This window comes from Podarcis cretensis, assembly GCF_951804945.1.
Source record: "Podarcis cretensis genome assembly, chromosome: 4".
NCBI lineage: Eukaryota > Metazoa > Chordata > Lepidosauria > Squamata > Lacertidae > Podarcis > Podarcis cretensis.
Window position 1 is genome coordinate 85,171,843 of NC_137173.1, and position 27,566 is coordinate 85,199,408.

At 43.3% G+C, this 27,566-nt stretch overlaps 1 protein-coding gene and 1 long non-coding RNA gene across 4 annotated transcripts; one reads left to right on the plus strand and one right to left on the minus strand.

The window, feature by feature from the left end:
• Positions 1-1,136: 1,136 nt before the first annotated feature.
• On the minus strand, positions 1,137-2,186 carry LOC307214423. Its single transcript, XR_013838069.1, has 2 exons — positions 1,989-2,186; positions 1,137-1,828 (listed from the first exon to the last, which is right to left on the minus strand). It is a non-coding gene; the product is annotated as an uncharacterized lncRNA (long non-coding RNA).
• A 56-nt stretch (positions 2,187-2,242) lies between these two features.
• On the plus strand, positions 2,243-27,521 carry LOC307214124 (maestro heat-like repeat-containing protein family member 6). Of its 3 annotated transcripts, none has more exons than XM_079972685.1 (16): positions 2,243-2,361; positions 4,408-4,759; positions 6,060-6,212; positions 8,832-8,986; positions 10,632-10,797; positions 12,380-12,549; positions 13,379-13,513; positions 13,606-13,720; positions 15,722-15,865; positions 17,484-17,657; positions 18,720-18,875; positions 20,960-21,052; positions 21,739-21,841; positions 23,044-23,109; positions 24,640-24,751; positions 27,454-27,521. In XM_079972685.1, exons 2-16 carry the CDS (start codon positions 4,415-4,417, stop codon positions 27,464-27,466), a joined length of 2,100 nt encoding a protein of 699 aa, XP_079828811.1. In that variant the 5' UTR covers positions 2,243-2,361; positions 4,408-4,414; the 3' UTR covers positions 27,467-27,521. The 3 variants fall into 3 exon arrangements, with proteins under 3 accessions (XP_079828811.1, XP_079828810.1, XP_079828812.1); XM_079972684.1 differs by having other exon boundaries at positions 2,244-2,361; positions 17,481-17,657; XM_079972686.1 differs by lacking the exon at positions 20,960-21,052 and having other exon boundaries at positions 2,246-2,361; positions 17,481-17,657.
• The last annotated feature ends 45 nt before the right edge of the window (positions 27,522-27,566 follow it).

Below are 27,566 nucleotides of genomic sequence, written 5' to 3' on the forward strand. Positions count from 1 at the left end.
TTTGTCTTGTTACTTGCCTTGTAAGACAGCTAATTATTGCAGAGGTATCCAGAGTTATGGCAGGTGACAGAAATATTGAGGACACAATATTGTATAAAGAAACCGTGTATATCTAATGGATAGTCTTGGGGGGGGGTTCAGGGAGTGGGGATTTTGCCTCACACCCTGAAAACTACAAGCTATGCTGCCACCTATCAGCGTTCTAAGTTCCAGTTGGATCATCTGTCTGGCCCATCCATCAACGCCATACTGTCATAGGTAGATATCCTCACAAAGGGTGCAACATACAAGACTGTGTTCTCCAAAGGTCTTCTTCAAGGGATCCAGTTGTGATTAACTAGAGATCAACTAAGGACAGTCATGTCATGTGTGTTCTCTGGACCCCTGCCCCAGCTCAGGTAATTATTTAAAGCAATTTTGCCAAGATACAGAAGTTCCAAACATCTCAATGACTATCTGTCAGTGTTGTTCATGCTTATGGATTCCAACAGCCCCGCCCCGCCCTGCCCCCAGTTTTGGTCTATGTCTCTTGCCTAGCAACATGGAACTTCAAATGGTTCCACCATCATCCCAGCACAGGTAATAGGGATGTGGCAGATCAAAATGTTTTCCAGGAAGACTCCCTCTCCTTTGGCTTGACCTCCACAAATGCTAAGACTGCTCTTGAATGCTGTTGTCTAAGTACAGGCAAATGAAAACTTCATTCCCCAGAACTGACCTTTTATCAGATTGTGAGACGGGGCCATTGTGCCCATTTTATACAGAGTCAAGTGAGGTCTGCTCCTGAACCTACACGTAGCAAGAAAGTTCAATGACTCACCACTCCCTGATGGTGTGAACTACATGTTTATCACATTTATACTTTACATTTGTAGATATTCACATCAACCACTGAGTATGAAGAGTACTGAAAGATGTTTAGAATAAACAGCTATAGCAATATATGTTTATATAAGTGAATATTGGAATAGGAGGTGACAACAACTTGTGACCTGTCAGTGATCCACACCAGTAAAGCAGTAGCACAAAAGCATGCACAATCAGAACCAGGAATTTAAGCAAATAAAAAATGAATGCAATCAATAGTTGTGCAAACTAACTAGAACCAATTCTAGTGAAGGACCGCATAAAACTAATAATCATCAGAATGAACCTGTTTTAATGGTGTTTCTTCTCATTCCCAATGCTGCAGTACCAAGGATAAGTAGATAGGACACTGTAAATAATGAAACAATATAATGTTTTGTACCTAATACAGAGCTTTGTAAGAGAGAGGAATCATACCAGGGCTTATATCACAATTGACATGTTAATAATTCGTTGCTGCCTCGTCTCTTGTTAGGAAATCAAGTAGGAATGTCCTTTCCAGTATTTATGAAGGCTGACAGGGAAGTGCTGCTCAGAAACTCTTGATCGGTGTTGGCAGAAATGTGCAATTTCGTTTATTTTATTTTGCTGATGGAAGTTGACAGGAATTCAAGACTGTGGTTAGCCGCACTGTCTCATGCATTGATAATCACATACATTCAAAGGGGTGCCACAAAGTTCAGGTGTCGGCTAGCTCCTTTCCATTTAGCAGCCCTGGAAACCACCTGCAGATCAAAAGGAGGAGATGCATATCTTTCCTCTGTGGCCTCTGTGCAGAGATGAGATGCTTTTTGGGATGTGGTGGCAATCTGATCAAGTGTAGAAAGAAGAGCATTGCGATGGCCAGGACCACACCAAAGGTCGCTTTTATTATGATGTGTCTCTCTGTGTGCACACATGTGTGTTTTTGACCCCACCCATCACTGGGTGAACGCTTGCCAAAACCATTCTAGTTTCTTCTCTGCAATGAAAAAAGGAATTCAGAAGAAGAATTCTAGTCCTGCTAGTGTGGCATAGTAGTTAAGAGTGTTGGATTAGGACCTAGGAGACCAGGAGTCAAATTCCCAGTCAGCCATGAAGCTCGCTGGGTGTCCTTAGGTTAGTCTCTCAGCCTAAATTACCTCACAGGGTTGTTGTGGGACTAAATGAGGGAGAGAACTGTATACGCCACTTTGAGCTCTTTGGAGAAAAGGTGGGATAGAAAAGCAATAATAAAAATAAAAATACTTGGACTCTTGAGTTCCTGCATCTGAAAAAGGAAAACAAAACAAAACTGCCTGAGTTGGTAGCCCTGGTGATACCCTTGACAACCACTGGAACACTGGGCGCCCTTGGTGATGTTGTTACCGTGGTAGCCACAAAAGCTCTGACGCAATAAGATCCATTGTGACCCGGGCCCTGGTGAGCACTGATCCTTTCATTGCTACATTCCAGTGAGGCAGAAACTGCTGCAGCAGAACGGGAAATATATGACTGGTTCCAACCATGCAGGTTGTAAGTAGATGGCTCCACATGGTCTGTTGCTTCTCTGTGCCTCCATTAACTCACCAGAGACTTGCTGGTGCCAGACATAGCCACTGGTATTTGTCTTCTGCAACCAGCATTTTAAAAAAAAAATTGTTCTGACTGGTCTTCAGTCCTTCCAGAGATTTTGGCTGTCAAAACATTCCAGAAGTCTTTCTTGGCTTTTGCCGTTGTGAATCTCAGCATGGGTTTTCATTGCGTTTAGTTTGATGGCTAAGTAATAAGAGCGCTTGTATTTTGTGTGTGTTGGGATTTGTTTCTTTGTACGCAGGATAAATCCCAATGGATTCTGTAGGTAACTGAAAATTCATGTCAATTGGAAGTGACCCTTCAATTATGTCCTGGTGGGAAATGATTCTTTAAAACATACCTGGGTGCAGTTAGAATAAACTTCACCTTGTCTCAATTTGAGGTTTCAAAAGCACTATGAAATAAAACCCAGGTAGAAATGAAATCTGCTTCATATTTTAACTATCTAATCACCACTCCTATAGCGCATATACACCATACAGTGGTGCCCCGCAAGACGAATGCCTCGCAAGACGAAAAACCCGCTAGACAAAAGGGTTTTCCGTTTTGGAGGCGCTTCGCAAAACGAATTTCCTATGGGCTTGCTTCACAAGACATTTTTGCGGGTTTTTTTCCCTCCCCCCCCTTTTTCTAAGCCGCTTATCTGCTTATCCGCTAAGCCGCTAAGCCGCTAAAAGCCGCTAAGCCGCTAATAGCGCTAATCCGCTAAGCCGTCAATGGGCTTGCTTCGCAAGACGAAAAAACCGCTAGACGAAGAGAATCGCGGAACGGATTCTTTTCGTCTTGCGAGGCACCACTGTACATTTAAAGCATGTCCCCCTCCCCACAAATTGTGGGAACTGGAGTTTACCCTACACAGAGAGAGCGCTACAATTCCCAACACCCTTAGCAAACTATAGTTCCCAAGATTATTGGAGGGGGAGGAATGGTTCTTCATGCATGCAGCTCCAGACACTGTAGCAAACTTGTGTCTCTGATACTGAAAACAGCAACAACCCCATAAACCGTGTTTTTCTTTTTCTTTTGGTCTGGGTTTCTTGTGTGATCTTTGATTTTTGGTTGATCTCTGGTGATATTAACTAGATGTATGTCTTAACAGCTAAAGAATTATATTTGTGATAAATCAAAATACATACAGGGAGCTGACAGAGAGAAGAGGAAGGGGCCTCTATGAGAGGCAGGTCAGAGTGGTTTTTCTCGGGGTGGGAGGCAAGGAAAGAGAAGCTCTCCTAGTTGGAGGATTAAACTCTATGTTTAAGATAAAATGGTGACCGAGGGCTACACAGATATATTTATAATTTTTTATTTTATGAGGATCATATGAGGATTATTATCAATGTATCTTTCTTTTTCTCTTTGGTTTTTTCTGTTTGATATATTGTTTTTTATTATTATTTTTATTAGTTTGGATTTTATGGTATATTCGGTTGAAGACCTTTAATAAAAAAAAAGAATAAGGCTGCAATCTCATACATGCTTCCCTGTGAGAATTTAAGATATGTATAAAGTTACACTGTGACAAAAGTTTGTGTGTGAAAAATGTTGGAATGAAATTATATGGCCTTAGTAGAAGTGTTATAAGGAGTTAAGCATAAATAAGTATTATAGTATTAATGGAAAATAAGGTTAAAATAAGTTAAGATATTTATATGACAGAAAATAGTGAAAGATGGAAAGGAATTGCTGAAACAATTAATAGAAGTGGAATACAAAAAGGGAGGTGAGAGGAAGTCGATGAAACAAGGGAATGAAAGTTAAGGCATTGAAAAGGTATGATGTATGTTTTTAAATTGTTTTTGTTCTGTTTTGTTTAGTTTAATGCGTTAATGTTGTGTGGTGTATTGTTTGTATATTGTATTGTATTGTTTTTTCTTTCTTTTGTTTTTTCTTTATTCTCCTTTTCTTTTTCTTCTTGTTTGTAAGGTTTAAAAGCAATAAATATTGTTTTTTAAAAAAGTTTGTGTGTGTGTGTGTTTTTTCTTCTAGATCAACAATGGTTGTAAAAGAAAAGATTAAAAAGACCTATGGCCCACATGTTGGGATGAGCACGGCATATGCCAGCGAACCAGACCTTACCTGTGAAGATAAGGCTACACAAACCAACTTTGATAGCCCAAGAGATGGTATGACCCAGGAAAAGGCAACAAATCCATATACAGCCCAGATGTTTGTGCCGAGCAAGAAAAAATACTGTGTGCTGAAAACAGAAACACAAATTCAAGAGAAAGTCTCTGCTGCCAAGCCAGTGTCAGAGCCTGGGGACTTTCTCGTGAAGGAAAAAGAGAAGAAAGGTCATCATGTTATCTCGCCGCCGCCGGAAAACGAAAACCTTAATCAGGTACAATCACTCTATACGCATTGGTGGATTTCTCTTTCCAAGCTATCATCTTCTCCTTTTGCACCAAGTCTTCACACATCATTGGCCACAACAATACAACACAGACCCGCTTAAAGCACAAGTCTATGTCTGTTTACTCTGATGTAGGTCCAACGGAGTTCAGTGAGACTTACTCTCAGGTAAGCAGTTATAGGTTTGTAGCCTTTATGGCTATTCTGTCAGACCATCGCTTCTGTGTTCACATTTTTGCATCCTCCTCAGGGGTGAAGAGGCTTCCCTCTTTACACTTCCTCCTGCAGCCTCCAAACTCTCACTCTTTCCATGCCATAAACTTTTTTACGCATGAGATTAAAACACCCAGGTGCTTTCCTCACACGATATTGATGACACACCCTCTAATGCAGACATTTGTAAAGTGAACAAGCATTGTGCCAGTGTGAGTTTTATACACATTTGTATTACAAACCAGAGCCACTTTACACCACTTTTGTGAAAAGGCTCGCTCATTTGCAAATTTAGAAGTTATATCTTTACATCTCCCTCTTGTTATGGGAGAAGACCTCTGTTTCCACACACTTGCCTTGATGGTCTAGGCCAGTGTTTCCCAAACTCCAGCTGTTTTCGGACTACAATTCCCATAATCCCTGACCACTGGTCCTGCTAGCTAGGGATGATGGGAGTTGTAGTCCAAAAGCAGCTGGAGACCCAAGTTTGGGAAACACTGGTCTGGGTGATAGATGGCCTGTGGCCCGCCACATGTTACTGGGCACCAAGTACCAGCAGCCTCAGCCAGGGCAGCCAATGGGCAGGGATGATGGGAGCAACATCTGGAAGGCCAGAGGTTCCCTACCCCTGACCTAAGTCTTCTTTCTGCCTGGACATCTCATATAATCTTGGAAACCTTTCAGAGTATTTTTGTCCCTGCTTTACATTTGAATAATTGTGATGTTGGAATGTATGTTAGAAATCAGCTCATTTTGTTTTTTTCTTGCCTCTCCTCCAAGGAGCTCAAGGCAGCATATGTAGCTGTGCCCCTTTTTATCCTCACAAAACCTCTGAAAGGACACTGAGTTAGGCTGAGAGATAGTGACTGGCCCACATTCAACCCAGTGAATTTCATGGCAGAGTGAGGAGTTGGTTCTGGGTCTCCCTAGTCTGACTCGAGCACTCCAACCATTAAATCCAACTTCTCCAGTTCAGCAATACTTTTAGCTTGTCTATTGTGGGTGTTCATCTTTTGGATAATGGATACCTTTGCCGAGGTATCCCCCACAACTGCCTCTTCTCTGTTTTGTTTCAGATACCTGAAAGACCTGATGCAGAGTCCACCGTGACGGGTCAGATACTTTTAGCCATTGCTAGCCTGAGGGACACAGAAAAAAATAGCATCCAGGCAGCTTCAGCTATGCTAAATTCAATCTTGAAAAAAGAGAGGAACAAACTGAGGGGAAAGGTAAAAAAAGAGAGAGATGCTTATGGGTTTCAGAAAATTGAGGTAGTTGTGCCTTGTGGGTTCTAGCAATGAATTCTAGAGACAGACAAAAGTACTGAAGCAACTAGTTGTTTGTATGCCAGCTTCTTTGGTTGCCTGCTTGCATTCTTCTGATCCAGGAAAGGGATCTGCTAGCCCAGTTATAGGTTTAGCCTGTCAGGTAGTTTTTTCCCAAGAGCAGCGTTGTGACAGCCACCTCAGTTCTCTCCCCCTTGCTACCTGCCCTTTAGGTGTTTTGCTGCTCCACACGTGCACTTCCCAGACAAACGAGAGCCACAGCTTCACTCACTCAGCTCCATTTTCTTGGATGTTCATTGGCTCTTTTTGCATCCCCGTTTCCTGACCTTAGAAGTGCATCACAGCCAGGAATTTTGGGGGCTCCACAAGAGCAGCAGTACCTCCAGGGATGGTTTAACCATTAGGCAAACTGCACACCTGCTTAAGGCAGTGAAATGTTAGGGGTGGCAAAATTAGAAGGACTTACACGCAAACACGAGAGGCAAGAGAAAATCCAGTTAGTGATCTGCCGGATCATCTCTAGCAATCAGTGGGGTGACAGATGTCACAGGCAGATTGCCCTCGCTCGCATCCACGAGCTAGTCCAGATAACTATTACTAATTGATTAATCCCTTTGGGTTTTGCTCAGTAAACTCCTTCCTCGCCTCGTCAGGGCTTGCAGATGGGTTTCAGACCGGGGAACTCCCAGCCCTCCCTGGAGAAGGCAAGGTTTGAACCTGAGATTGTCTGCAATACTGTACTGAGCTATGGTATAGAGAGGGAATTGAAAATAATAATAATATAATAATAATAATTTATTATTTATACCCCGCCCATCCGGCTGAGTCTCCCCAGCCACTCTGGGCGGCTCCCAATCAGATGTTAAAAACAGTACAGCATTAAATATTAAAAACTTCCCTGAACAGGGCTGCCTTCAGGTGTCTTTTAATGATAGGATAGCTGCTTATTTCCTTCACATCTGAAGGGAGGGTGTTCCACAGGGTGGGCACCACTACCGAGAAGGCCCTCTGTCTGGTTCCCTGTAACCTCACTTCTCTCAATGAGGGAACTGCCAGAAGGCCCTCAGTGCTGGATCTCAGTGTCCGGGCTGAATGATGGGGGTGGAGACGCTCCTTCAGGTCTACAGGACCGAGGCCGTTTAGGGCTTTAAAGGTCATTTAAAGGTTATTCACGCTGCAAGGTGACCATGCTAAGTGATCAGTGACATCAGTATTGCACCTATTATATCCTGGCATTGCCACACTGATGAGCATAACAGGAATTAACCTTTTGTAACACTATTCAGCCCTGCCTATACCTGTCCAGTGGGCAGAGACTGGAACAGCCATCAGTGGTCAGTGTAGTTAAAACTGAGCTGTTGGGCCAATGGTTTGATTCAGTATAAGTCAGCTTCCTTTGTTCCTATACCAAAACAAAGACAGGATGAGCTATCTGTAGTTCTCTAGAAGCAAAGAAACTGCGCTGCTGTATCTGATCAGTCTGCTTGTTACGAACATCCATATGTAGGTCACATTCCAGCAAATTAAATCAAACTCTGAATTGCTGGCAGGTATCTAGTTGGTTGACACTTGAACAAAATGACTGAATGCAAATACAGTAAAGTGTATACACTGTGCTATTTTTCTAGAAAAGGAGGTGCTGGAGCTCAGCCATCTTTGTCTCCCAAAAATCACCTGACAGGGATGACACATCATACTGCTTCCATGCATTTTTTAATCAAAAGTTTTCCATGGCTGTGGCAAGCGCTGTACTTTCTAACTGCTCTGAGCAACTAGAAATGTTTTTTAAGAAGGAATAAAGAGAGAGAAGAGGAGGAGACGTTCAGGGAAGCCCTCAGGCTACCTTGAAAGTTCTTTATCGGTGATAAATGCATTTTTAAAGCATGCAGAATATTTAAAGGATTTTGCCAAACAAATCCGCACAGAATGGAATGGACATGTCAGTCTACTCATATGCAAGGAACATGAACATTAAGATCATTTTGTCCATCCTTAGTAAAGGATAGTGGGCCTCTCTTATCTCTGTCTAGCAAGCCCTCTCTGCTGTATATGCATGCATATATATATATATATATATATATATATATATCGGTGAAGCTTTCTAAGCTATGAGAGTTCATATTACTGTACGCACTCCCCCAATTCTGAATTCAACCCAATCACTATCTGTAATGCCTGTTTCAAAAACTCTCAGCTGATTCAGTCACTTCAAGTCAGCCTAGAAGCAATCATGTTTAGACATGTTCTAAACATCCAAATTATTCTCAGGTCAGAGCAGTATCTAAACAGCAAGGGTCTACTGGTTGGAGGGGCTGCATATATAACCATTGTAGTGCAGTGATGCAATTTGTTGAGTTCATTCTAACCTCTTTATGACAAGAGCATGGCCGTTTACCCAAACTGCTCTTTTCTGTCGCACTGCAAGCCATTCTCACCTGGACACTAAGAAGTGCTACAAGCATTCATATATGAGGACCAAAAATGTAAAAGCAAATAAAATGCAAAAGCAACAGAAACTGTGAAAGAATCATCAGTGTAAACCCTTGTTTTGTTTTATCCCAGGTGCCAGAAATCATTGATATTATTTATTTCCACCTGCGAGCTATCCAGGAACCTAGTGCAAGAGAAGTTGCCATAGGGGCTGTGTGCCTCCTGGCTGAAAAACACACAGAAGAAACTGTTTCAAGCCTTCTGAAACTCTCATTGCTTTGTGACAGGTGAGGAACTGAGTTGTCGTCCATGATTCCCTGTGAAGTAAGTTAGGCTTTGACTTGCCCAAGGCCACCAGGTGAGTTTCATGGCTGAGTGGGAATTTGAACCCAAGTCTCCCAGGTTCTGCGCTCCAACTGCCATGCCACACAGGGAAATAACATTGATTCACCTGTGTGAGTTCCTCTGGTTGCCTCTGATGGAAAAATCTATGGGCTAAACTAGCAACGATATCACTCGCTCTACCTACTCAAATATTCAGAACTTATACCAGAATATTGTAGGTAACCTTTGTCACTTCTTGAACCAATGTAAATATTCTTGGTGATTCAATTACACTGAGCTAGCAAAAGGTCTGAACAGCTGTCTTGAGACAGCACCTAAAGTGTGTGACAATAGTCACCAATTATCCCAAGGTGACAGCATTCACTTCATTTTATTCCTGTGAACAATGAGTTAAAATCTAAGGGTAAACCAAGGAATATCATAAGATGCTGCCTTACAGCAAGTCAGAATATTTATCCAACTAGCTCAGTATTGTGTACACCGGGGGCAAGGAACCTTTGTCTCATGAGCAGCCATCTTGGGAGCTGTATTCCAGTGGTGCCTTGGGACAGAGCAGTTCCAGCTGGTGACATTTTGCAGTTTTTAGGCAAGTGTGTCTAAAAAAGCAACATATCAATTATTCTCTGCATATCCATGGACAAGATAAGAAATTCCATGTAACCGAGACCAAGCATCCTTTTCATTCAAAACTGACTCCATAGCTCTTATTTAGAAATTATACCACACCACATGAAAAATGCATTTTTGAATTTGTTTATTGTTTATACCTGCACATGCATTTCCAAAAAAACCTAATCATACAAAAAAAAACCAACCAACATTTAAAATGTGAGGAAAAGATGCTTGCTGGTTTCCCACAAGCATCTGGTGGGCCACTGTGAGAACAGTATGGAGGACTAGATGGGCCATTGGACTGATAGCCAGCAGGGCTCTCTCTTCTTACATTGTCTGTTCTGGGGGTCATTGCTAGACTCAGGTCTTTTTATTTTTTAGCTGGAGCTCACCAGAACTCAGTTCCAGCACCTCTCAGGTGGGCTCCATTGCCATTCTAAAAGAAGGAGGTGTTCATGGTGAGTTCCGGCACCTCTTTTTCATAACACTGGCTAGACTGATGAAAATATCAAATCCTATAAAATGCTTTTAGCCCTCTAGTAGTAAACAAACAATTATTATTTGCAGCAAACAGGCTTTCAGTTCTGTTGGGCTCCTTTATCCATCTTAATTCATGTACAGTGGTACCTCGGGTTACAAACGCTTCGGGTTACAAACACTTCGGGTTCCAAACTCTGCTAACCTGGAAGTAGTACCTCAGTTTGAGAACTTTGCCCCAGGATGAGAACGGAAATCGTGCACCAGTGGCAGTGGGAGGCTCCATTAGCGAAAGCATGCCTCAGGTTAAGAATAGTTTCAGGTTAAGAAGGGACCTCTGGAACAAATTAAGTTCGTAACCCGAGGTACCACTCTATATACATATACTTTAAACAACACTAGAAATGGGAGAGAGATTGAGAGAGATTGAGATCAGCAATGGTGTGTGTGTGTGTGTAGGTGTAGACACTGATATAAATTTGTTTGTTTTAATTTTAGGCATATCACTCAAATCTGGGAAGCCTTGGGCCAAGCTAAACAACCTGTAAGACTCCAGGTTCTTGCCAAGCTTCTTGAAGTGCTGAAAAGGAAACCTTGCCTTAGCGGCGAACGCCTGGGATCAGATGGAAAGTTCACAAACAACTCCTCCCTTCTACCTCTAGCCGTGAGAAAAATATGCTATTCCTTTACCTCCAATTGTAACAAGCTGTGCTGTGCTAGGGATCTAGAAAGATGCACAACAACTTGGAGGCCACCACCCAATAGAGCAAAGTTTGGGAACTGTTTTTGGACAACAGTACTCATCATCCGTGATCACTGGTCCTGCTAGCTAGGGATGATGGGATTTGTAGTCCAAAAAACCCCTGAAGACCCAAGTTTGGGAAACCCTGAAATAGAGAGTGCACAAAACATGGCAGGCCCTGTTATTGGGCAGAGTGAGGTGGTTGCCTCAGGCAGCTGATCCTGGGAGTGCAGGTGGAGCAGACCCTCCTGGCTATACCTTCTGAGCCCACCTCTCTTCTTTTTAGTCCTCCTAGGGCCCGCACTCTGGTGGTGAGGATGCTTTCTTGTTCTTGGCATGGACTGGTTGCCTTCCCCCCAGCACATCACCAACAGTGCCATTGGGAGAGGCCTCTTCCCTGACTGAGTGAACAAGCAAACAAGCAAGCAGAGAGGCAACCAGCCCAGGCCATGTACTCTGGAAGGAGTTGGACATGTGCATAAGTTGCTCGGCTCATGCCCTGCTGCAAACAGGTGCTAAGCACAGGAGCAAATGAAGTGTTGGAGGGTAGAACTCTGTATGTCACAAGGCCTGCCCTGTTTCACCTCCCATGCTAGCAGGCTGCCCTTCTGTGCTATGGCAGATTCTCTCTCATTCCCAGTCTTTAAGTAACGTTCAATCAAAGGGTGCCATCTTATCATTCGTTTCAAGCAATAGAATGTTCTGGAACCTGTGGAACTAGGCCAAGATATGACCAGGCTCATGCTTTCACATTTTCTGCAGTGGCTCCCCATTTGTGGAATGCTCTCCCCACGAAAGTTCAGCTGGCGCCTTTAGGCAGCAGGCAAAAATATTGCTCTTCAACCAGGCTGATTAACACCCTATAACATTTTTAATGTGTTTGAGGGAGGGCTGTTATTGGTTTGTGTGTGTGTTTTGGTTCTTGTTTTTATTATGTATTTTGCTTTTTAAGCTTGTATTTTGATGTTGTGAACTGCCTACGATCTACAGAAGGGCGATATACAAATTTAATTAATTAATTAATAGTATTCTGATGCCCCAGTACTGGACCATCTCTATGCTTGGATATGCAATCTGGCAATATTGCTTAGCTAGTTCATAAATGGACCAGTTACAGAAGATGTCGGGCTTTATGGGGAGAGGGGACAAAACTGGGAAGGGAACAAAAAGGACATGAAAAATATTCTACCTTGCTTGTCTGCAGGTTTTGCTAGAATCTCTCATTGTAGCCATACAACAGGGGTGGCCAACGAGTCCTCAGAGGTTGTTAGACTCCAGCTCCCATCAGCCCTAGCCAGTGGGGCCAATGGTGTGAGATGATGGGAGTTGTAGTCCCACAACAGCTAGAGGGTGCTACCTCTGCCCATAAAGTAACCTTAATTCACAGTCTTAGGGTAAAACTGCAGTGATCTGAGAACAAACATAAGGAGTGATATCTGCTTGTGGGAGAACAACCAAACTTCCTAGAATTAAGGTCTGTTGTTTTTTTTTTATTCTGTTTCAGGCAACAAAGGCCCTATGCATAATATTTAGGGATAAAAAGTGCAAAATCCCTATGAACAGCTATTACGTATCTGTGATCATCTTCCTAGTTATTCAGCTGCACTACTTGATGAACTGTACAGATTCCGAACCTGGACAGGAGGACATAATCAGAACATCAAACTACATAAGGTAACAGGCAGCTAATGGAGTACTACTAACCATGTAAATATCAGTGTCTGATAAGAACATAATTCTCTCTTCTTTGGCTTGTAAGGAAAGGCTCTGGAGGTCTTATTCTTTCCTGCACTGCAGCAGGGGAACTATTGTCATTAAAATGTCTTAGCAGAAAAAGGCTTTCTAATCTGAAAAAGATTGTCCATTCCAAAATGGCTTTACTGAGAAATTTATTTTGCTTTATCAGTAAAGTCCCATTGGCTTTTATGTGGTTAGGATATTGCCTGCTTTGCAGAGGTAAGAGTCAGTTGATTTGCCCAGTTTTGTTTCCGCTCCACCCTCGTTGTCTCTGCCTCTGACCAGTTCGCTATTTCATGTCCTCATCAAAACAAGGGAACACGGAGCAAGATTCCATGAGCATTCATGAGATTACGATGCCCTGGAACATACCTTCCCAAAACGTACGCAAATATTTTCAAAAAAATTAAAATTAAAAAAGAAATGTCATTATCATCACCATCATATAAATAATAATAATAATAATAATAATAATAATAATAATAATAATAAAAAATATGCATGCTTTGTTCCTTTCCAAACTCGGCTTGTTCTAATGAACTGAGCTGTCTACACCACTTCCTTCCTTATTGTTTCAGGTTCCAATTACAGTAATAATGCATTTCATAACCTTCAAAGTGCAAGCTCATAGTAAACCAAACCACAATCATTTATAAAGGATTTAATAATGTCATCTAACAAAACTCATGAAGGGGTGTGTGTGTGCCATAGGGCTCTAAGTAAGGTAATTGTCCCTGTCATATGCTTTTTCTTTCCCTGAATTCAGCTGCGCCATGGATGCTTTAAAGGCCTTGGTGAAAAGGCAGAAGGCTCCTCAGGCGTGTTTTACAAGTCTAACAGGAAGCTGGGACCTTTTGGCTTCACCAGAGAACTACCTCGAAGGAGTTCTCCTTCTGGCCAGGCAAGTAGTGGAGGACCTGAATTTGAGGCTATTGTGTTCTTCAGTGTGCCTTCTGCATATTCAAAAATAAAATATTGTTTATATCCTTACAGAGCCCTTGTCAAACATCATCATGGGCTTGACTATGCGGTATTTACCAAGGTGATTCCTCTTCTCCATCATGGGGATGACCAGCAGAAGCTGACAGCAATGGCCTTTTTCACTGCAGTATGTCTATTTTCTTGTTTGAGTAGCATCTTGAGAAATATGACATTACATAGCCATTGAGTATAAGTGTGGTCCTAGCAGATCACAAAACTGTAAATGTGTTTGTGTTTGCATCATTTTTTTGCCTTCAGACACCACAAGGAACAGGCAATGGTTAAGAGGAAACATTCCATTGCTGTACGAACAGATACAGTACTTTATATCTACTGACAAACCTCCTAGCTCTTAAATTTTTTCACCCCTCCACTACACAGCCTCTGTTAATGTTGCTTGGAAGCTTTTGGTAGGCCAAGCAGAAAAGGCTGCGGAGAATATATGTGAATGTGTTTGCATATATGCATGTGTTTATATTTGCATAAATGCTTATGAGCTACTTAGAATAATAGAATTGTAGAGTTGGAAGGGACCGCTGAGGGTCATCTAGTCCAACCCCCTGCAACGCAGGAATCTTTTGCCCAACGTGGGGCTTGAACCCATGAGCCTGAGATTAAACGTCTCCCTAGTTGTAAGGAATGTGACTAAGGCCACTATTGGCAGCCCTTGGAAGGTTGGAGAGACCCTCAGGACAAAAAAGGCTCCCTGGTGTACACTGAGTGGCAGTGGCTTGAGATTTCAGAGAGGAGATCTCTCACAGCCTTGCCTGAAGATGCCAGGATTGAACCTGGAGTGTTCTGCATGGAAAGCAGATGCCTTCTAGTCACTGAGCTAGAAGCCCTTCCCCAGTCACTTAGGAATGGAAAACAAATGTTAGGTTGGGCCCTTGTATATTCACTCAGTTCCAGTCTGTCTTTATGGCAGGGTTTCTGTACACATTCTTCTCCCCCTCTCTCTCTCTCTGCCACATATAATGTAAATAATTTCTGCTGCATTGCATAAGTATAGGTATGCAGTGAAAAACAACTCAAAAAGTGCAGATAACACATCCTGCCAACAGAATTTGTAGCCAGCAGAAAAGTTAATGTCTGAAACAGACCGTGACTGCAACACAAAAAGCAAAGCAATAGTATAAATAATAATAATAAAATTTTATTTATATCCTGCCCTTCCCAGCCAAAGCCGGGTTCAGAGTGGCTAACAACAGTAAAATAACACAACATTCTAAAATCATTTCATTATAAAATCAGTTCAAATCAAATTAATGGCAACCATTGGGCTAGAGTTCTGTGAGGATTGCCAAAGGCCTGGTGGAACAGCTTTGTCTTGCAGGCCCTGCGGAAAGATGTCAAGTCTCACAGGGCCCTAGTCTCTTGTGACAGAGCGTTCCACCAGATTGGAGCCACAGCCAAAAAAGCCCTGGCTCTGGTTGAGGCCAGCCTAACCTCCCTGTGGCCCGGGACCTCCAAGATGTTTTTGTTTGAAGACCATAAGTTCCACCGTGGGACATACCAGGAGAGGCAGTCCCATAGGTACGAGGGTCCTAGGCAGTATAGGGCTTTAAAGGTTAAAACCAGCACCTTAAACCTGATCCTGTACTCCACCGGGAGCCAGTGCAGCTGGTATAGCACTGGGTGAATGTGATCCCGCAGTGAGGACCCCGTAAGGAGTCTTGCCGTGGCATTCTGCACCCGCTGGAGTTTCTGGGTCAGTCTCAAGGGCAGTCCCACGTAGAGTGAGTTACAATAATCCAGTCTGGAGGTGACCATCGCATGGATCACTGTGGCTAGGTCAGGGCGAGAGAGGTAAGGAGCCAACTGCTTAGCTTGGCAGAGATGAAAAAATGCCACCCTTGTTATAGCTGCAATCTATACTATTCCATACTATCTATACTATACTATTCTATACTATACTATTCCAACCAAATCCTACCACTTTACCAAAAAAAAATTCATATAAAAAAATAACAGTATTTGGGCTTGAGGGGAAATCCTTATCCATTAACTGAAACACCAGCAACAGCCGAGAGTGACTCCAGTATTCTATCATTACCTTTCGATAGCTGGCAACGTATAGGGAAAGTTCTCTGAATTTCCTGCCACATATTTACTGCTTTGTGTTGTTCAGCTTCTCTCGTCTGAATCCACCTACACGGTGCTACAAAAACATTACATCCTGGGCCTGTTGAAGAACTGGCAGGCTGATTCATGCCCAACCTACCGCTGGCTCAGTCTCCATGGAATGGGCAATGTGGCGCGTCACCTGCAAAACGTGAGTGATTTCATTTTTGTTGTTGCTGTTGCTTAAAGGAAACTCTAGCTGAGTGGAGTTGTTGAACTGATGCTCTGTACTGAAGCAAAACATGCTATACTGAAACAAGAAGTTGGGCGGAGTATCTTTAAGGAACTGATCCAGGGGCAGAGCTCCAGAACCTGTGTCAGATGCCAGGGCCCAAGCATGGGAATATGTGAGTAATAAGGGCATGTGCAGAGTACCTTTTCTCACCACTTAATAATCACAGCTAGATGTGAACATGGCGAGACTATGACAGAAGTGGGATAAATAGATTATAGTTTCAACCGAGTGAGTGCTCAGGGGCAAGAACTATTGGGCAGTATTCAACAAATGTGTCCCATCTATGTGCCCCACTTAGGATAATGGAGAGTCTTTCCTCCACTCCCAATTCATAACAATATAAAGGGAAAATAGGGGCCTTGAAGTTAACCTAGGACAGCAGACCAACAGATACCCTGGTCACTGGGCAGAGACTTACTTACAATGGTGGAAGTGTATAGTAATAATTTCTAAATGTGCATCTATAGTTATAAATTAGCATATGTACATTTTATGCAAATCTGTGTCACGGGGCGATACATTTCCTGGTTATGTGGCAGTATGTGACCACCAAAACAATGCTTTGCTTTACACTAAATGAGAAATGGGAGGAGAGGGGGTTGTGAACACAGTACTTGTTCTCAGTCCAATAAATCTGGTTTTGCTGGCCTGAGATTATTACTTCTTAATTGGGCTTGTGTCTGCATCCATGATATGTTTCAGTAGCTTCCATGATATGTTTCATTCAATGAATGAAATAGCTGTGGTACATAAATGGGCATCAGTTTCCTGAGTCTGGAAATGGTTAAATAATTTGTCACACTGGAGATTCCTGGTGGTAAATGCTGTAGTGGAGGGGCTAGTCGTGGCGCTCAGTGTGTGAACTTGGGCCAACCATCGTCTGAGCCTAGCTTACCTCACAGGGTGTAGCCTACTTCACCCTGAGCTCAAGCTCTCTGGCAGAGGATGTTATCACCCCCTACTCCGTTAAGTTTCCCTGCTACTCCTCTGCTTCTAAAGCACCAGAGAATGTGTTCAGGTTTTATGTATGAAAGCCCTGCATTGGGGGAACAGTTTCTAGGCTAGTAGGTATGGCTGCCAGGTAAGGCTTAAGCCTCACACCTTTCATCTTAGGAATGGAGTGAAGCATATCTGCAGCTAGTGATATTGCTGACCAGGCTCAGATACAGTTTTGTGCAACTATGAACATTTGGGTTCCTTTCCTTCATGGATGAGACCGAGATCCAGTGGAGGATCCCACTAGCGGAATGGAGGGGAGGCTATTTCTCCTGATTCCTTTCTTCCCGCTTAAATCATCTCTCATATTCTGGTAGGTCCCCCAACCCTCCAGAGCAGATTTTTGGGAGGGCACAAAGTTCTCCAGGGAGGAAGAGTATGGGAAGTGTTCCCCCACTCCTTTCCACTGGTGGGAGTACCACGTGTGCACAGCTCTGGTCAGGGCACAACAGCAAGACTAAACTAAGGATCCCAGTCACATAATGTGAAATTGCTACTGTAGTCTAACAGTAAAAGGATTTCGGTGTCCTTTCAGAAGAAAGAGCTCTCCAACCTGCTCCTGGGTATACTTCCAAGTTTTAGCGACACTGATGAGAAGGTGATTTTGACAGCTATGGAGGTCACAAGCAAGATCGTAACACTCCACAAAAACAATATAAACATGAACATATTTGTGAAGATCGTCAAACAGCTTCAGCCTTTCTTGGCCGACGTAAGTTTCAGAAGAATTGTTCATCTATGTGAGGCAGGCTTTTCCAGGTGTAAGGAGAGAAAAAGAGGAGCCAGAACTCACCATGAACGCCTCCCTTGTTCTCTTATAATGGCAATGGCGCCCACCTGAGAAGTGCCAGAACTGAGTTCCGACGAGTTCAGGCTGAAAAAAAGCCCTGGATATGTCTCCTGTATGCTCTTTTCAAGTGGCAGTGGCTGCAGCCATTGAGGATGTCTTGGCCAAGTGCCCCCTCCAAAAAAACCAAAAACCCTGGAGCCGGCAGTGAACAATTATGTTTCGGATTGCAGTCTTAAACATATTTGGGTCATGGTGCATTTATTTGGGAGGGGGAGGTGCACAGATCTTAGAAAAATACCTGCAGTTCATTCTCCAGGCACGGAATCAGCCCATGGTATCTAAGGCTTAAAATGTAAGCCAGGTTGTTCTTTCTCACAACTCGGATTGAAGCTGGTTTGAGGGAAATGCATCAAAAGGCAATGTTTCACAAGAAACAACAGGATAGATAGGTAAAGGTAAAGGGACCCCTGACCATTAGGTCCAGTCGTGACCGACTCTGGGGTTGCGGTGCTCATCTCACTTTATTGGCCGAGGGAGCCGGCATACAGCTTCCGGGTCATGTGGCCAGCATGACTGAGCCGCTTCTGGCGAACCAGAGCAGCACACAGAAACACTGTTTACCTTCCCGCTGGAGCGGGAGCTATTTATCTACTTGTACTTTGACGTGCTTTCGAACTGCTAGGTTGGCAGGAGCAGGGACCGAGCAACGGGAGCTCACCCCGTCGCAGGGATTCGAACAGCCAACCTTCTGATCAGCAAGTCCTAGGCTCTGTGGTTTAACCCACAGCGCCACCCACGTCCCGTAGCAGGATAGATACAGGATAGATAATAGGGATTGTGGCTAACATTGTGCAAACACCTCTTCTGAAACCAGTGGTGAGAGTGCCCCGGGTGCAGTGTAAACAGGAGTATCTATCTACATAGCCTCAAAGTCTCTCAGGAAGGTTATCAAGACAATTTTCTTCCTTTCTCTTTCATTCCCAGGGGAGACCCAAAATAACCTGTGCGGCAAACAGGCTGTTTCAAGACATGATTAAGAACCTGGACGTGAAAGAAAAAGCCGCTTTGCAGGACCAGGTTCTCAACAGTATTGTCACTTTGCTACTGAACCTTCAAGATCCACATCTGACTGCGGCTAAGGTAAATGATATTGTGCCTTTTTGCAAAGCCTGATAAGGATGCCCTGAGGGTGACGTCAACCAAGTTCTTTCTGGTTGGCCTTTCTGGTTGGGATGTTGTGCATTTACTTGGCAGTGCTGGCAACAGCAAGAGGCACCCATAACAGACCTTTCAATCAGTGCTGGGCAGCTGGAAACAACCAGTTAAATTTCTAGGCTGAGGGCATTGTGGGAAATTTAAATGGAAGCTCACAGGCCTAGGAAGCATCAGCAGTGTGGCCTGCTAAAGTGCCTGAACCCTAGAAGCTGCCCAAAGATGCCACATGATGGCACCAGTTCTGGTGAGGCCAACGGGGGGCTTCTCAGTGCACCCAGTGACAATGGCCACAGGTGAACAGTGCAGCTCTGTAGTCCAAGGCTTGAAGGGCCTCTAATGACAAGATGCATTGCTCATGTTTCCAAAAGCAGAAAGTTGCTTGAACAGCAGAAGAGCAATCCTCTGCTTTGCACCTATTTATCTTTGCATGGATTTGTTCTAATGATTTATTGCACTTGCTCACCACTTTTATAATTGAAGTATCCAGAATAGTGTGTGACTTTAAAATACAATTACCGACAGTTCAGTTTTTGAGGCTGACCAATAAAATAAAAGTCCAAATAAATGCAGTGCTAAAAATATAATTACGTTGGATCAGAAGACAAAGCAAAAACACCTGTATATTTTGTTGCAGTGACACAATACAGCTGGGGATAAAGGTGATATTTGAGAACAGGCCAGTTGAGGGCTGGATTGGTATAGTGGCTCCAAGAATGTGGAGTTGCCAGTCCTGAGTTCAAATCTCACCTTAGTCATGACATTCTTGGGCCGCTTAAGCAAACTACAGTCTCCTAATTTCAGCCCCTACTCCCTGTCTGGAATATAATGTGATAACGATAATGTTGACCAACCTTCCAGGACTTATGATATTACAAGTAAAAGCAGTGGTGGCTGGTGTCCATTTCAACTAGTGGGTAGAAGGCAGGGAGACCAACTATAGTTGGAGCCAGAGCCAGGCCCCAAATTGGTTTTAAGAAAGAAGGTAGGCAGGTGGCGACTGAAAGCAGATTGAGGTTGGGTTACAGTGGTCCATTCACACTAACGGCCCAGCCTCTACTGAGTGAACCATGCTTTGAAGACATAGCTCAGTCCCCGAGGAAGCAATTCCTAAAAGCTTGGGAAATAGGTGGTGTGAAGAATTCCTATGAGGAAATTATTAACTGGTAGACCTCCAAGGACCAAACTGGAAGCCCAGACAGAATAGCAGCTGATATACACCTCATTCTTCTTTTTCAGTATACTGCGCTTAAATTAATTGGATGCTGATTTTTCAAGAACAACAATTTGAAATCAACAGATATGAATTCATTAATGAATAAGGAGCAGAACATTCCGGAATTGTTAGAACCAAACTGGGGATGGGTGAAAACTTGGGCTTGTTGATGGGTTTTCCAATCTTGGGTTTCCAGCTGCTTTTGGACTACAACTCCCATCATCCCTAGCTAGCAGGAGCAGTGGTCAGGGATGGTGGGAATTGTAGTCCGAAAACAGCAGGAGACCCAAGTTTGGGAAATACTGGTTTAGAAGAAATCATGAGCTTCGAAAGCCATAATGATCTATTAAGTTACAGATAGGTAGCCGTGTTGGTCTGCCATAGTCAAAACATGAAGAAGTGTGCATGCACACGAAAGCTCATACCAAGAACTGACTTAGTTGGTCTTTAAGGTGCTACTGGAAGGATTTTTTTTATTTTTTTTTTATATATTAAGGTTTCTTTATACATTGGGTTTTGGTGGCTTTTATCATTATTTCATTTAGCTCTGCACTCAAGAGAGCTAGAAACTTCCTTCTCTAAATAAAAGTTCTGATCCTAATAACAATTCTTAAAAGATTCAGCAAACTACACAAAAGGGCTTAACAGGAAGAAGATTGCACACAATTTCTTTAGATAATTGAGGCAATTGCATTTGGCCCTTCTATAATTTATTTGGCTTTATTCGACTTTTTTTCGAATAATCTCTTTTTTTCACTAATTCTGGGGAAGGCTTCTTGTCTCTCTTGTTTTACAGAGTCGTAGAGACAGCTTAAAAGAGTGCAAAATCTTCTTGGGATGGACTGCAAATGACAACCAGGACTCTTGGAGCATGATTTGCAAGCACCTTGTGAGGCCCTTTGTGCACACTGGGATCTTTTCAATATTATCCGTAGACTTCATATCTGTTGATTTCAAATGAACCAGCGAAAGTGTGTGTGGCAGAGAAACAGGCTTCCTTCAGGCACACTGAAGGAATGTATATGCCCCTACCATATGTATTTTGATAATCCCTGGCCAATCCTGCGGAAATGTTGCATTAGAACAGTTTCCCAAACTTGGGTCTCCGGCTGTTTTTGGACTACAACTCCCATCATCCCTGACCACTGGTCCTGCTAGCTAGGGATGATGGGAGTTGTAGTCCAACGACAGCTGGGGACCCGAGTTTGGGTAACTCTGCATTAAAATACCCCCAAAACAAGAAAACCTGATGCATGTCGTCCAACGATCACATAGCCGTTACTGGATTTTCCCCCCAAGGAAGGTGATTCCATAATTTTGGCCTCCATGCATTGGATTTTACTTGCACAGGGTGTACTTGAATGTGCCATTCCCACGTGGATGGCCAGGGATGCTAGAGGCAGGGACAGCAGTCCATGTGATAGGCTGGATCCTGGAGGGGGAGCAGTATTGGCCAATCCAGCCCCATAACTCTACAAGTTTCACTTCTGTTTCTAAAAGATCCATTCTTAACTGGCAAATATACCCTGTCTATGCAGCCATTACGGTGTGTTTATCAAAGTGTTCATTTTCTAGGTTAAGGAACATCCAGGGAAACTACGGAACTTTCTGGACCAGGCGCAAGACTGTACTCAAAGCCCACAAATGTATACAAGAAATGCAGCCACCATGTTTATAGGTATATAAACAGAATCCTTTCATCTTTATTTGCCATCCCAGTTCTGTCACAGCTCGTAAGACTATTCTGCTTAGGAGGAGAAACTTATTTGAATTCTTATCTACTGAGAAGTAAATCCCCACTCAGTTCAGTGGGGATTTACTCCCAGGAAAATGTGTATAGGATTGCAGGCTCGATTTACAGTTCTGTGCACATTTACCTAGGAAGTCCCACTCAGTTTAATGTGCCTTGCTTACTTCCAAGTAAACTCATGCAGAATTTCACTGTTATCTGGGCCTGCATTCATAAGCAACTTAATAAAACACGACAGGCATGTGGTCTGTCTCTCCCTGGTGTTCATTTTTCTCCCTTTAGGTCAGTGGCTTGTCAAATGGTGTTTCCAAGAAGCCATGAAATTCATTGAAAGCTTATCAGGAGCAGAGAAGCTTCTCTGTGGAGGGAGCCTGACCATCATCACCAATCTTCCCCTGCAATGTATACTTGTAGGGAAAGTGCTAGGAATGCAGGACGTCCTCTCATTTCAGTTGGCCAATAGCAAGCCAGACCAGCCTGGCTGATGTTCTGTGTAAACCGCTGCAAACAAACAGATGTTTTTTGACAGAAAAATCTATGCAGAAAAGGTTTCCTGAGGGTAATTCTGAAAGCTTCTCCTCTAGACTTTCCCACGAGGAAATCTTACTTTTTACTGCTGTGATGCCTAGGAATCTGTTCCTAGCCCCAGATTATCAGTGGTGAGACCCAAACTCTGAAACTCCATACACCACAGATATGCCTGTTTAGTCTCTACATTGAATGATTATAAAGATGTTCATATTCTGCGAGGCATTCAGTGATGGCAGTTGTCCTGGGGTGTTGTGAGTGGGTGTTTAACCTATGGATGGCTTTTATCATTCTGTTCTTTTCTTAACCAGATTGATTTTTGTGTATGTGCATGTTTATATACTCTTCTGTTTCGTTTTGTTTATATTTCTGCTGTTGATTTTAATGTTATTTTTTGAGAGAGCCACCTTAAGGGATCAACTGACCTGTGTGGCAGATATTTTAAAAACCAATGAAAGCAATATAGTTTGGGCTCTATCTGCAGATAGTAATCTGTGTTATTGAAGAAGTTGGTGGCAAATGCTACCCTTCGTCTACAGAGATATAACTGAAAGTAAAGTAAATAGCCCTTTTTATTTACGCTGAGTATGGTGTATCTCTAGATTCTATCTTGGAGCACTTAGATTCCAGTCCTCTACAAAAGTCAGAAGTGGACTTCCTGAGGCAAGGTAAATATCATAATATCATCCAATAGTAAGATGTCTGCATTTTCTTGTATTGCTACTGGATTCAGCTGCTTATTGCTGTCTGCACTAATAACAGAAATAAAATATGCATACCTGTAGAGGAAACTGTATCTGTACCATTTCTGTACATCTTTCTTGCTGTTAAGCACAGCACTCTTTGTCATTCATGAATAGAAAAATAGATAGATAGATAGATAGATAGATAGATAGATAGATAGATAGCACACACCTATTTCCTTGTAGCAACTAGCGAATCTGTCCTTTTCCCCAATCTTAAATTCAGTTCTCCCTATTTCCACATTGCTTTGAAAATTTTCTTTTAAAAGAACATTTTCTATTCAAATCCATCAGCAAATTTAGTATGAATTTCTCCTAATATTCACTTTTCTGCAAAGCGCATTGTCTCCAGTAGAATGTAGATTCGTAATTTCCACTAAAATGTGCATTTTGTGCATACTTCACCTTGGAATATGCATTTTTGCACACCTGGCTAGAGGGGTGCAATGCAAAATTCAGAGACGTGCAGATTTCCAATGACAAGCTCTGTTTAGGTTTGCATAGTGTTTTGGAACATGCAAATTAGATAGGTTTTCCTTTAAAGATGCAAACCTGCCTATAAATGCAAACTGAACTGAATATCTTCCCCACCCCTGCCTCCTGGTCAAGGTCATACACTCTCTTTCATATCAGAGAGTTTGCGGGACTTGTTTAGTATATTTAGATCAGGGAGGCATACATACATTCTCCCAGGTTTTATCCTCCAAACAACCCTTTGAGACAGGTTAGATTGAGAAATAGTGATTAGTCCAAAGCTACCAAGGGGACTTCATGGCTGAGTGGAGATTTGAACACTGCGACACTTCCAGGGGGCTTGTCTAGCGAGCATTCATCCTGATTTGTTTTCACAGAGTGCGTACAGAGGTTATGCAATGTCTGCTGTTTACTGAGTATTCATTCTGATTTGTTTGCACAAAAGTTGTGCACCACATCAAGCGATTTGTTATCCTACACTTTCTAGCACACATTTTCCTATCACTTCCCTTTCCTGAACAAAGTTTGGCGTTGTGGGGGTGGGTGCAAGAGTGCAAAATCCACTTCAATTGTGCAACCGGAAATGACCGGTATATAATTGTATCCCACCCACAAAACAGTGACAATCTGGAAGCTTCTCCTGGCTCCTAGCCTCTAACCCTCTAATCACTACAACCCACCAGCTCTCTTGTGTCTCTTCATTCATTGCAAAATTAATTTCGCCGCTTTTCATTCCCACCTTTGTCATGAAAAGCTTTCACAGATGCACAAACAAAACAATCCCTCTCACTCGCTCATGTGTATGACACACACTGTTTAGCCTTACAGTATCTCTTCTTTCTCTACTCCATGGTATGCTAAGGCATAGAATGCTTCTTTGTTAACCCAGCCTTGCCCAAAGCAGCTGGTATATTTGACAGGGAGGAGAACTGGGTCATTCCCATGTCAAGTTGTTGATCTGCCCTTTCCTCTTTGTCTCAGCTTTCAGCTCTTTCCCATCAGAAGCACAGCGCCCTGTCCCAGTCGTTCCAGAACCAGAAAAAGTACGCAGGTACTGCGCAGACCTGTTCAGATGTTCCCGCTATTTCCCAAGGTACGTTTTCTTTCAGGCTGTACGGTGAAAATTAAGCGTTAATAGGTTTTTTAAAAGCTACCATGTTTACAGGACAAGAATGAAAACAAGAGGGCTAAATATTCCTGAGCAGTGGGGGTGAAAATAGGCTGCAGAGCATTTTTTTGCTACTAAGGATGACTGTAGACATGGTGGCGATGTCTTTTCACACATCCACCCTGTTTGTATAGAAGAGCATAACATGCCTTAAGAAGAGCCCTCCTGAATTAGGCCAACATCTCGCCCAGCATCCTATTCTCAAAAGTCACATCCACACCATACATTTAATGAACATGGCATCCCCCAAACAATCCTGAGAACTGTCATTTGTTCAAGGTGCTGGGAATCATAGCTTTGTGAGGGGTAAACTACAGTTCCCTGTTGTCTTTGTCCATGGAGTTTTCTTGGCAGGGATACTGGAGTGGCTTGCCGGTTCCTGCTCCAGGTGGATCATGTTTGGTCAAAACTCTCCACTATAACCTGTCCATCTTGGGTGGCCCTGCACAGCAGAGCTCATAACTTCTCTGAGTTATTCAAGCCCCTTCGCCACGGCAAGGCAGTGACCCAAGAAGGGGATCATAAAGAAGGCTGATCGCCGAAGAATTGATGCTTTTGAATTATGGTGCTGGAGGAGACTCTTGAGAGTCCCATGGACTGAAAGAAGATCAAACGTATCCATTCTTAAGGAAATCAGCCCTGAGTGCTCACTGGAAGGACAGATCCTGAAGCTGAGGCTCCAATACTTTGGCCACCTCATGAGAAGAGAAGACTCCCTGGAAAAGACCCTGATGTTGGGAAAGATGGAGGGCACAAGGAGAAGGGGACGACAGAGGACGAGATGGTTGGGTGGTGTTCTTGAGGCTACCAACACGAGTTTGACCAAGCTGCGGGAGGCGGTGGACAGGGGTGCCTGCCGTGCTCTGGTCCATAGGGTCACGAAGAGTCGGACACTTCTAAACGACTAAACAACAACAACAAAACTACAGTTCCCGGTATTATTTCAGGGGAGAGTTGTGCTTTAGACGTTCCTCTAATGTTTGGTGTGGGTGTGACCTCAGTGGTCAAACAGATGCCTATAGGAAGTCCACAAGCAGGATCTGGGTGCAACGCCACTCTTTCCCACCTGCAATTTCCACCAACTGGTATTCAGTGGCATACAGTCCCCTGGCAATAGTGGCATACCGTCCCCTAAATGTCCCCCTGGTGCTTCCTTCCCAAAGCCTGGGAAGTTTCTGCCTGGCTTGGGGAGGGAGGCACGATGCTCTCAACAGGGTCCAAGAGTCCTCCCACCACCTTCCTCAAGCCCACCTGGCTTTGGGAAGGAGGCAGGAGGGCTCCGGCATCCTTTCAGAGGCTTGGTGCCTCTTTCCCAAAGCCCGGGAAGCTTCTGCCCAGCTTAGGGAGGAAGGCGCGGTGCTCACACACGCGATGTCGGGAAATCGTGATGTCAAGTGTACACCGTCCTGTCCCTCCATCCTCCTTGCAAGCTGGCGGCTCTAGCCCTAACTGTTCCCCTACGAAAAAATTAACTGCACCCTACAGTGTGGCAGTGAAGAAACTAGTAACCCATGGCTAGTAACCCATAATAGTCTCAGCCTCTGTGAATTTCTCTAATCCTCTTTCAAAGCCATTCAAGTTTGTGGCCATCCCTACCTTTGCCTTTGAATCATGGTGGGATTTTGGTTTGTTCCTGTTCTTGTTTTTTTATGTCTTTTATATTGCAATTTTATGTTGTGAACCGCCCTGAGATCTACAGATGAAGGGCAGGTATACAAATTTAATAAATAATAATAATGATACCTCTTATGGTAGCAGATTCCACAATTTAACTATTTGCTGTATAAGGAAGTACTCTTCTTGGCTGTCCCAAAAGGTGAGGTAGAATCTGTCCTGCAGCCAGGGGGGATGCATAAAAAAGCACACTGATCCCAAAAACCTCCCCGCCCCATGCCTTATTTCCCCCAAGATGAGAAGCTGGAACGTGGAAAAGTGACTGGCAGACCCAATTATTGTATTGCAACATATAGGAGGAGAAGCGTTCTGTGCACTCCTTTTAGTAGGAAAATAAGCAGGACTGGTCCACTAAGGTGAAGTAAGCAGGACTGATCTAAGACAAAGTATGAAAGGCTCTCAATGCCTCATCTCACCCCATCCCATCATGTTGTACCTAAGGCCATCCATACTATTTTGGTATATGTGGCAAAAAAATTCCACAAATGTCTCTCCTTGCCCCCAGCAGTAAAAATATGAGATGATAAATATCTACTCCCATTTAATGACATCCCAAATCAGCACAGACTCCTCACTCTGCCTCATGGTAGACTCTTGTCAGCCCCCATCCCACATTAAATGGGGCAGACACATATAACCTCCCCTGCCCCCGTGTCAAGACTAGTAGTTTTATTTTGTTTTGTCATTATGCACTTTGGTCTCACACAGGCATGGCTAGACTTGGCCCTGCAGCTGTTTTGGGACTACAATTCTCATCATCCCTGACCACTGGTCCTGTTAGCTAGGGATGATGGGAGTTGTAATCCCAAAACAGCTGGAGGGCCAAGTTTGGCCATGCCTATCTCAGAGAATCCCACCTGGACCAATAGTTATGAGATCGAAAGGTGTGTACTGCATCACCTACTGAAATGTTAATGATGATTCCTTTTCTTGCTGACCTTTCTGCTTTACAGATCTTGTATTTGACGCCTGTATCTGAAGTTAATATCCATCTGAATAAAGAGCACTGTATGAAATTTCACAGTGAAGGCTTATTGTGGCGTTCCTCTCTGAGGTTAGGTAGTTT

Coding starts and splice junctions, on each gene's coding strand:
- LOC307214124 (XM_079972684.1), top strand. CDS start 4,415: ATGGTTGTAAAAGAAAAGATTAAAAAGACCTATGGCCCACATGTTGGG. Junction 8,987..10,631: donor CTCTCATTGCTTTGTGACAG/GTGAGGAACTGA, acceptor TTTTAATTTTAG/GCATATCACTCAAATCTGGG. Junction 12,550..13,378: donor AGAACATCAAACTACATAAG/GTAACAGGCAGC, acceptor CCCTGAATTCAG/CTGCGCCATGGATGCTTTAA.